The following is an 11418-nucleotide window of genomic DNA, read 5'->3' as shown; positions in this document are numbered from 1 at the left end:
GAGAGCAAGTGGGCGAAACGCAAGCATTCTACTCCTTTCTTATGTCTTACAATCTCTTTTAGATTTTTTTTCTCTCTCACACAAACACACAATTGCTGCTGATAGTTTTGATCTTTTACTACCACTTCCACTTTATTCCTCTATTACTATTTACAGTTAATGTTAAATGTGTGCACTTGATACAGTACAGAAATATTATCTGTCTTATAATCTCTTCTCTAACACAATTGCTGCTGATGGTTTTGATCTCTATTGCTTATTTGATTTTGATCTATTACTATTTTCAGTTAAATGTGTGCACTTGATACATGACAGAAATGACAGAAACCTCACAATAGTTGGAGGAGTCCTTGATACAATGTTTGCAAGTTGTTCATATTTTGTGATATACAACTGTTTTTTTTATAAATGTTATGAATGTATTTATTTTTATTAATTTTTTATTTAAAAATCAACATTGTGAATAAATATATATAACTGTGTCTACCTCTATTAAACCACTACCAAACATCACATTTGGTAATTTCACGACCTTAAGTTTTTAATTTAACAAGGAAAATGTACGATAGAACATAGATATGGGTAAGTAAAGGGTTTGCAGTAATTTTATATTTTTACTTAGCAAACAGTAAGCAGTATGAAACAGTTTAGTCAATTGGTGGAGGGGACCTATCTATAATCTTTATATTTAAGTATGATACATATATATATATATATATATACTTTAAATGTGTTATTGTAAGTTAGTCAAGCGCGACTGGCTCCTATGTGTTTTTGTGTAGTTTTCAGTCCAAAATGGCGGTGGCACAGTCACGTCATGGGCGCAACTGTTGCTGTGAAGCGTTCTATTGAGTTTCGCCTCTTGGGCTTCTATACTCTTTGGTTTAGCTCCAACCCTGATCAAACTCACCTACCTGTGATTTTCTAATGATCCTGAAGACATTGATTAGCATGCTCAGGTGTGTTTGATTAGGGTTAGAGCTAAACTCTGCAGGAAAGTGGATCTCGTGGGCCAGATTTGAGGATCCCTGGTCTAAATTAACAATATAATGGCGTTAATTGGAAAACTAATTTAAAAAGTAAGTAAACAACTGTTAGAAAACACTCTCTGTCTTTCTGTTGAGTCCAGACATGTCTTACCCCTCCTTTTTCTCCCTCTCTCTCATTCTTATATATACAACGCATTCTCTCTGAATTCCTCCTTCTGTATCCATCTCTCTCTCTTGATATTATGTTTTAAATATGTCTTACTTATATGCGAAGTATGCATGCTTAAATGTATACATTAGCTTCTCTTGGTTTAAAGGCCCCAATGAGGACAGGAATGTTAGGACTACAAGGGTAAAGGAGTTCGTGATGAAACCATGAAGACAGTTCAGCATTCTTCGCAAAAGTCTATTCCTAATATGTCCATGTTTTTCTGTACATGTGGCTATTTTATATAAACACATGTTCTTGGCCAAAGATCCTACGTGTATGTTATTCATATCCTCATTGGTTAAGAGGATGAAACTCCCCTCGACATATGCCTATATAATATCTGTATTTCTATGAATAAATTGAAGTATTGAGGATACATTTGACTGTGTGTTTTCTTACTTCCCGGCCGTCTATTTACACTTTAAGGAGACTGAGAAAAGTTCACGGTGGCAAAGAGAATTTACTGAGGGACCAAATTGTTATTCTTTATTAACAACAACTCATACACTTACATATAACCTCTTTGTTACGTCAAAATAAGACTTAAAATGGCATGAAAACATGAGCTGTGGAAGTTTTTAGTGAGTAATCATCTTGGTGAAATTTGAAGTAAATCTCCGTGTCTGTGACCAATATTTACAGATCTTTAATGATCATCCGAAAAAAAAAAAAAAGTTAAAAGTGAACTATTAAAAAGAATAGCTGAACATAAGTTCACAAATAAAATATATTGCTTAAATTGTTAATGCCTTGAGTTATTATTTTGGAATAAATATAAAAAGCTTAAAAACACTAACTGAATTTACATTTGATTTAAAGGGGTCATATAATGGGATTTCAATTTTTCCTATCTCTTTGGAGTGTTACAAGCTCTTGGTGCATAAAGAAGATAGCCGGATCGGCTTTCATCATGGACGAAGCGGAGCGGAGTCCAGCCCAGGGTCGTCACATGTGGTTGCCACAAGCCCGCCAGCCACTCCTTCGCCGAATTCGCCGGCCACCGCTCACTCTAACCCGCCGGCCGTTCCTCACTCTAGTCCGCCGTGTGTGATGCTGTGTGTTTCGTCGTGAAAGCGGAACTAATTTGTTTGGCCTTCCAAAAGTGGACACAACTAGAAATCGGTGGTTAAGTTGTATTTACAACACTGTTCCAGAACAGTACAACCCAAATATTCAGATGTGTGCAGCGCATTTTGCGGAGGATGAGGACTGTTTCCTGTTAGAGTAGCCTACAATGCCGGTGTCTGTTTCTATAAAGTGGGGCAGTTCCAACTTTGCAAGGACAGTCTGGAGCTTCTGACTCACAGCCTGTAAGTACGTTTTTTTATATTTAAAGAATTTGCCACTGACGATTCAAATGCGAGTTTTGAGCAGTGTAGAGTAGCACTTGTTGTTTGTCGTTTCTCCAGACACGGTTTTATGTTTATGCAGCGCGATATGCAATGCAACGCGTAAAAAGACAGTCAGTATAAGTCATTATAATCAGTAATTATGTCCCCACTGGATGCAAAAAATGCCTAGTTTATAATGGGTTTTATTGTTTTTGTCTTGTCACGCTGGGACACTGGGCATCACAGTATGGTAAGGGGCGTAACATTTCCGTCACACGCTTGAGGTATTCAGCCAATCACAACACACTGGATAGCTGGCCAATCAGAGCACACCTTGCTTTTCAGAACGATGAGCTTTGAAAAAATCGACGCATTTCAGAAAGGAGGGGCATAGAGGAGAAACAATAATGTACATTTTGTGGAAAATAATGTGTTTTTTTAAAACCTTAAACCGCATAAACACATTGCATTACACCAAATACACAACATAATGTTCTTTTTAGCAACATCATATGACCCCTTTAAAAAAAAATTGAGGACTTTGCCTCCTCATTTGAGAACACCACAGAACAGTAGAGGTATGAAGAGTGTATTAGGGGTGGGCGATACTGCAAATTTTGGTATCGATTCGATACTAAGTAACTACAGGGCCAGTATCGCCGATACTGATACCAATACTTTTTCCTTTTAAAAACATACATTTAAATGACCAATTACACTTTGAAAATTAACAATAACTAATGTTGATATGACTAAAATATTACATTCACCTTAAAGCTATGTGGATATTCTTTGCCTTTCTGAAAGGAGTTTGCAAGCAGAGGAGCCCAGAATATGAAAGCAATAAGTAAAGTTTCATCTTAAGCATTTTCCTCCCATAGAAAATATAGTTATAAAGAAAAAAAAACTTGTGACAATGCATTAAGAAAGTAAAATTAAAAGGCCAAACTCAGTGTACTGATGATGCAAACTATATGCAGGCAAGCAGCCCAGGATATGAATGCACAGTGCATACATGTTAAGTGTTTTCCTCTGATAGAAACCTATATAAATAACGCTTAACGTGGCTTAATCGTTGAAGACAGTGATACTGTATAAAAAGGCCAAATAAGGTTAATTTAATGGGTCTGGCTTCCAGTCTCATACGCTTTCAGCAATTTTTAGCTATACAAAACAGCTCGTTTTGCAGCTTGATATTGCAAACCGGTGTTTCTTACCATATTGCTTTAATGTATTGTCTTAATTATAAACACACAGGGTGGATAGAACAAACAATTTTACCGTTTATTGCACTTTGTTATTTTTCTCATTATTTACCTACAGTGCCTAATGAAGTAGAAGTCTCGCACATTCACAGAAAAAAAAGCTTACGTTCACATTGAAAAATAAGGTGGATAAGTTGGTGGTGTTGCCACAGTAGTGAATTTCTACTGTTCCATCTCTCACTGTAGCCAAAAGTATCCACTTGCGCTTGGAGCCACTGAGTCACGTGATGGCATGACAACAAAACAGTATAGCAGGGGAGGAGCAGCATTGTTTGCATACGAGATGCGAAAAGAGCGGCATATACACACACAGACATGTCTACTCTTTGTTGAATGTATTAAGCAGTGTATTAAGTGTAGAGGAGAGAAAAATAACCTAGAATATAGATCTAATCAGGCTAGTATTGATCCAATACCAATACCAACGTTGGTATCGATATTATCAATATTAGGATCGATCCGCCCACCCCTAGAGTGTATTCTTCATAGTGATTCATAAAGCTTTAGGTACTTTCTGATGTTTAAATGTTTACATAAATTATATATCATCTAAAGCATGACGTTTGAATTGCTCAGACGCATAGCTGTTCTGAAAATTAGCTGCAGTCCTTTGGTGACACTCACCCTGCTTGCAAAAAGAGTGATGCAAGTCCTGGAGTCTCGCCTCGAGCCTGCGGATAACAGGGAGTGACAGCAGGGTCAGTGACAGAGCTCTATATCTCTCTTTTATCTATCTGCTGAACTATATTAAACATCTCTTCAATATCCATGCAGACCTCACAATGTAATTTCAATCATATAATTTATATTGAAGAAAAAAGACCATTGTCTATTTTGATAGGACCCAGAAAGAGCCTGCAGTCGGCTGATCTCATTGACGTCAGTTGCAGGACTCTCTCATAATTAGACTGGATTTGCCGGAAACCTTTATCTCCATCATCATTATTCTGTCATAACAACTCCATGAGTAAGCACGCCGCAGCCATCGGTCAGGAAAATGTGCTTACTTTGGACCCACACATAGCCACACCCACCTTTCAGACTGCTTGTCCAGCTTCAGTAAAGCAGTGAAGAGCATGACAATCGCTATGGCAATGACAAAAAACTGAAAGAAAAAAACACAAAAAGCAAAAACAAATGGGGTGGAACACAAAGAGGGGCAAGGCATGAAATCTCAAAACAAAGACTTGTTTTGTAAACATATGTAACAGTAAAATGTAAAACTTAAAAGCAAGTGACAAAAAAGTAACATGAAATGGACAAGACAGGCAAGAAAAAGGACAACAACGCAGGGCAAGACTAACCAAAAACTGACATCCCAATGTTGGCCAACAGAACCAACTGTACTGGGCATAAGCAAGCTGGCAAACTTTGATTGGTTACTGAATTACTATGTACTTCGAAAAAGCTGATCAAACAAATATAGTATCAATGTCAGGCTTCACAAGACCTCACGTACCTCCTGAAGCTGAAGGCGAACCCTGTTGAAGAGTCGCAGCCAGTTGGCTTTGGCCCTTATTGCAGGGTCCACAGGTGGCTCCAGCTTTGGTGTGCTGGGAAAAGATGGAAAAATTGTTAGATTTAACTTGCATTCAGCAAAATGTCATGAAAGGCTACACCTTCTCCAAGGATTCAGCACATGAAGTTTACCTCTCTGGAGGAGCCTCTTTCTTTTCTTGTTCTGCTTCAGGCGGGACCTCGGTAGCAGGGGTAGGCAAAGGTTCCTCCGAAGGGGCTGCCAGCTTGCCTGCAGGTGTTGGGACCTTCTCAGGCTCCAACTCTGAGACTCGCGGTGGGGTCGAGGTACGAGGTACCTTGGCAAAGACATCATGTGACTGTTGTGGGGGCGGTGACTCTCGCTTAGGCTCCATGGTCTGGAATGGTGGTTGGGATTGTGGTGGCTGTTGCTGGTGCATGGAAGCCTGTTTCTCCAGTGGTGGACGGCTGGTTGGGGCCTCAGGAGCCAACGTTGGGGCAGTGCTGGTTGGAGTAGGGGTGTAAGGTGGCTCCTGCTCTTCACTGAGAGTACCATCCAGTGGGTAAAGACCTTCATCCTCTTCATACACCATTCCTTCCTCTTCTTCCTCATAGGGATACTCCCCTTCCTCCTGTTCATAGATCTCACCATCCTCTTCATCATAGAGTGCACCTTCTTCACCTCCATCTTTGTTATACTCCCCATCATCACTGTAGACGCCCTGCGGCTCATCTGGATCCCAACCAGGTGAGTCTTTACCACAGCTAACGGAGGAATGGCAGGAATGGTAGGAGTCATTCTCATCATAGAACTCTCCTGAACCTCGGAAGCTCTCACCATCCTCTGGGCAAAACTCCTCACTGAGTTGGGAGCTGCCGCGGCTCAGCTCACCCGAGGAGGCATAGCGACTACTGCCGGTGGGGCTGTGGGAGTAAAGAGTTGTTAGATATATTATGTCATGGAAGAAACAAGATGAGCGACTGCTGATATACGGGTTTATGGGCCATAAAAATTGAGGTAAAGAAAGCAGGAACGACCAACCACAAAGGAAAATGATCCTTGTCAGCTGATAGAAGTCTCTCCCTGCTGAAAACAACAGCTTAAACCTGCCACAGATGGTTTTCTGGTCTTAATGGGTCTCTCAGAAGTCAGGCCAGTAGACCAGCTAAGACAAGCAAACAAATTTAGGGTTGGTTTAAGGTATTCTCTTCAGCAGGGAAACAGTTTCTGCTTAGGATGTATGCGTGCAGGTAAGGTGGTGAGAGAAAACAAAACAGAATCCTGAGGTTCATTTGAGGGAGTCGAAGGAAAAAACTGAAAGATGGCAATGGGAAGAGTTGTCAGTGGAAAGATTCATCCAGGTGGACTTAAGAAAGGACAACACATTGATAAAACAGAGAGAGAAACTCTGAGCTGACAGAAAAGGGGATGCAGCATTTTCCTGTGACACTTTAAACAATGGAAGGCTATTTATCTTTGCTGATGAATGAGCCAATTAGGTGTAGAGAGATTGAGAGAATGGAATAAGTAAAAAAAGACACGTTGCCACACACACACACACACACTCACACATCATCAATTATGGGACGTAAGGTTTAGTAATGCATGAAGAATCAAAAGCGAAAGAGATGGGGTGTGTAATAGGCTGTGAGCCAAAAAGCGTCTGGGATTCAGACTGGAGAAATACAAGAGCCACAGGACACACACACAATTACACATACAATCACGCTTCTGTCAAGCCTTTCCGCCAGTTAGTCATATATCCTTGTCACCTTTTCTCACTTCCTCGCGCACAAACCCATAAATTCTCAAGACACACACACACACACACAGCTTTATTTCCTGTCTTCCACACAACACATTTTGGCTTTTGGAAAGGTTTTGTCTATGAGATGCTGAAAGGGTAAATCAGTGATGTGAACATCCCCTGGTCTCTGTCACAGCCATCGACATGGTCCCGCCTGCTGCCCACACACAGCCTAGTGTGTCTAAAGGCTATGTAATTAGCGCACACTAGGCTTTTGGAATTACAACGTTATTCTCTAACTCTGTCAGGCATATAGCAGGCAAATAACAGACTTCACAAAACACAGACTGTGTGACCAACCCAGTGGACCCCCATCGGCAATTGCACCAAATTCCGATTACACGTTACAGAAGACACAAGAAAAAGCTTCTGAGACGTACAGGTTGGTTACCTAATAACATGTGACAGGTCATTAACAGGTACACAGTAGTCATGATAGAGGACATAGATACATATACAAAGAGGTATAGATAGAGTATATATATATCAATAGACCATGTATGTAAAAGAAGGATTGGTGCGCATGCATGGCAAGCATAGCGAGGACCACAGGACCAGACAAGTCCAATTCCACGACATCATCACAGCGGGACGGAATCACAGGCTGGAGCAGGAAGAAGAGCAGGAGGAGGAGGTGGAAGAGGGTGGAGGTGGTGTAGGAGCTACGGAGACCCACCTATCAGAGAGCGAGTGCCTACTGTCTAAGGAGTACTGGCGGCTGGTCCGCCTGCTCGAGCCAGAAGCCGAATCGAGATCGCTGTGGCCGTTGGTGGCGGAGTCTAAACTATCATAGCGTCTGGTGGGAGGGAAGGGGATGGGGGAGGCAGGAAGAGGAGGAGCATGAGTAATGTCTTTTTTCTTATTTGTTTTTTCATCTCACCTCATGTGTTGGGAAAATGACCCAACTTAAGGCAATGGTTAACCAGCTGCTAAGAGAGTCGTATCAAAAGCATCACTTTGGGATCAGGATCTATCCATTTGTAAGACTTTCTAAAGGATTCAAGAGGCTATAACATGTTGAATTGCAGTCTCAAGGCCTTTGCTTGCACGCATCTGTTAAGTCCACAAGACTGTAGGGTGGCTGCTTTGAGGAAGCTATGCCTCCTTTTGGTAAAGATATCTTAAGGGACAATTACCCAACAGTATGCCCTGTTGAAAAAAACAGCATATGCTGGTTAGGTATGTTTTGAAGTATGGCAGCTGGTTTGAGCTGGCTTAAGCTGGTCCTTAGTTGGTCATGAGCTGGTTATTAGCTGGTCATGAGGTCATCAGGACCAGCTGATAACCAGCTCAGGACCAGCTTAAACCAGCTCATGACCAACTAAGGACCAGCTCAAACCAGCTGCAATGTTAAAAAAACACACCTATCCAGGTTTTTTTCAACAGGGTGTGTGGTAAAATTACTTGGAGAATGAGCTTCAGGTGCCATTTGGGACAAGGCAAGAGTCTCAGAGCACAAAGTCTCCAGCATGCAATGCAAGAATGCAATGCAATGAAAGACAAAATGTACAGGAAATAAAAGCTCGTTTTGAAGTGAATTGGGCCAAAACAAGCAATTGAGGGCAAACGTTGCATTCATATCACAGAGTGGCACCAGTGTGGCTCCAAACCCATGAAGTGTATACAATGACCGCTCATCCAAGGTTTGTATACAGTCACCAATGCATAGGAATAAGAACAGAGGAAAGTCGCACAGACACAGTGAATGCTTTTACTAACTGATAGATGCTAAAGTGACTAGAATTAGCAAATACATTGCAACCAGGAATTGGTCAAATTTACCTAATGGGTCTCTGGTTATCATAGTCGTAGTCATGCATGTCGTTGTAGCGGGAGCCATGGTGCATGTGACGGATGGGGTATTGGTGCATGGATGCATTGGGCTGAGAAGTGCTGTAGAATGGAGGCGGGATGCTGTTGCTGGTTTCGCTGCGGTAATCACTGTCTCGATCGTCCACAGCACTGTCTGGATCGTCATCTGAGAAGCAAGTGCAGACTTTAGATGTAAATTGTGTGGATTAACCGTAATATATATATATATATATTAATATTAATGTTCCAGGACCAAAACCATAGCCATCAAACTTCAGGAGGAATCAATGAAAGTTTTCATGCATTTCTTTTTAAACCCATAAAACAACGTTTACTTACTTTGCTGGTCCCCCCATAGACTCCAGTTACCTATGGGAACAATGAGTCAACACAAAAATTAGAAGTAGGCCAAGAAATATATCTTTTTGAGACACATGCCTCTGTGTGACCATGAACAAGCAGCTTGTTATAAATCTAGGTTGTAAAACTACCAGGTGTGACACAGACGTAAATTTGGATGTCTGAAGTGCAGGATAGTGACCTCGCCCAGGCACGCTAAGTGCTAATGGTTAATAGCTCTGATGTAAAGCAATAAAAAATGGTCTGTTGGCAAGCCAAAGATTCCCGCTCCTCCTTAACCCACCCATGCTTGAGATATTGCTGAATACTGTCCAGGAAATCTCTATGCACCATCCATAGCCATCCATCTAGTGCTCAGAGATAAAGCAGTCTCATATTGGACATGCTGATGGGGTGATTGGACCTCTAATGAGGTTCTGCACACATCAACCTACCAAGGGGCCTTGCAATTTATAGTGTGTGTGTGAGTGTGAGTAGTGCTTGAAGGCTCACAGCACTGAGTTGATGGCATTGAAAGTGGTCTTTCGTGCTCCTCCTGGTATGTGTACTGCAAAATGAGCAAACAAAAATTACTGTTTGAACAGGTGATAGTCTTTATTTTAACAGGTCAGTAGTTCAGAAGGCAAAGGAAAAAAAATACTGTTCAGGTCTCAGGAGTACTCTGACAGACTCAAATTAATGCATGTTCTGCCCTTGGGCTCTGGGGAGGACTGTAAACACAACAAGACTGGAGTTGAATCAAGAGACTCACATCTTGGTCCCTCATGGCATTGAGCTGCTCCAATTTCTTGGCCCAGTATCGAGCTTCCTCCTCCGGTATATCTGGAAGTATGAAAACTATGGGTTAGCATTAAAACTTAGAACAAGTGTGGACCAAATGCAGTATTTGAGAAAGCAAAAAACAGCAAGGATACCTAATGGCAGTTCGAAACGTGTATCCAAAAGCACTCGATGGAACGTGGGATCTTTGGTGCCACAGATCTCATTCTCAGCCATAATAACCTGGGAGTCTAAAGTCAGCCATTGTCCTGGACCTTCCTACAACGCAAGAGAAAAAAAAAGCATTGCGATCAGAGACATGTTGTTGCCTGTAGGGGTGGGAGTAATTGTATTTCACGGCAACGATACTTATATAGTTACAATATAGTTACTTTTGCTTTAAATGATGTATTTATTATATAAACATTTTTGATATAATAGAAATTTCATAATTCTTGTCACCAGTGTCAGTATCACACAAAATAATCTAATCAATCTAATCAAAACTCAAGCTCACTGAAGACAAGTAAACGGTCAGAGATTAAATAAGAATTAGGAACCAAATACAAGCAATAGGACAAAAAAACTACAGTAGAACAAATAAATAAGAAATACTACATATGTTGTATTTAATTCTTACCAGTGTTTAACCATTCAGCACTCGCAGGCTCTCCTGGGGACTGTGCGCTCATGCACAATTGAAGCGCACACACATAACGCCAGGTTCACACATACTCCGTTTGCTATGCGTATGCGGTGCATATTTTTTCCGTGCTCATGTTAATGGATTTTAAAGTGTTCACACTGCACACGGTTGCGGTCCGGCAGTGTGTTCCAGGAGCGGTGTGTCTGCAGCAGTGCAGTGATTGTTTCTACATCGAGTTTGCTGCACATGCTGAATTAAAGTGACAGCGTATTTTTTTGTGGTAAATATGAAAACGAAAATGTAGTAATTACACCATAAATGCATATAATTAAAGTCTGTGTTTCACAGCCTACACATATGGCTTGCTGGCTAGTTTTAAAGGAAAAGAGCACTTTTAGATAAAAAAAGCAATGACAGATGGCACTTGTGGAGGTAGGAAAACAAAGTTCTTTATGAACCGCAGGATTGCTTGTAATAAAGATTTAAATGCAAAAGGAAAAGGCAGTAGAGCTGACTGTTTCTGTCAGTGGTAAGTTTTCATTTAGAATTTTTGCGATAATGTAAGAAAAGTAGTTTAAATGTTTTGCCACTTGCTTGAGCAACTGTGTTGTGCTGTGTGTAAGCTATTGTGCAAGAACTGCATGAGTGTAAAAACAAAAATGCACTTCATGATCGAACATTTAGGTGAGATAAATATATATTTTTGAAAAATGCCTAAAAAATGCTCCCCTCCACCCCTCAAAAAAAAAAAAAAAAAAAAA

The 11418-nt window shown here is 40.8% G+C and overlaps 1 protein-coding gene across 1 annotated transcript in view; it reads right to left on the bottom strand.

The window, feature by feature from the left end:
• LOC107596898 (protein unc-13 homolog A-like) overlaps positions 1-11418 on the bottom strand; it is a 60437-nt gene that overhangs the window by 30826 nt on the left and 18193 nt on the right. Inside the window, exons 5-13 of the mRNA XM_016287754.1 lie at positions 10167-10290; positions 10004-10074; positions 9745-9799; positions 9232-9261; positions 8863-9058; positions 7757-7876; positions 5447-6196; positions 5256-5349; positions 4421-4467 (exon numbers count right to left, since the gene is read on the bottom strand). Coding sequence (XP_016143240.1) covers positions 4421-4467; positions 5256-5349; positions 5447-6196; positions 7757-7876; positions 8863-9058; positions 9232-9261; positions 9745-9799; positions 10004-10074; positions 10167-10290 — 1487 coding nt within the window. The remainder of the gene's footprint in view (positions 1-4420; positions 4468-5255; positions 5350-5446; positions 6197-7756; positions 7877-8862; positions 9059-9231; positions 9262-9744; positions 9800-10003; positions 10075-10166; positions 10291-11418) is intronic.

This window comes from Sinocyclocheilus grahami, unplaced genomic scaffold (genome assembly GCF_001515645.1).
Source record: "Sinocyclocheilus grahami isolate Dianchi unplaced genomic scaffold, SAMN03320097.WGS_v1.1 scaffold224.1, whole genome shotgun sequence".
Classification (NCBI taxonomy): Eukaryota; Metazoa; Chordata; class Actinopteri; order Cypriniformes; family Cyprinidae; genus Sinocyclocheilus; species Sinocyclocheilus grahami.
Note: the sequence above shows the minus strand (reverse complement) of the source record. Positions and strands in the feature narration are given on the sequence as shown.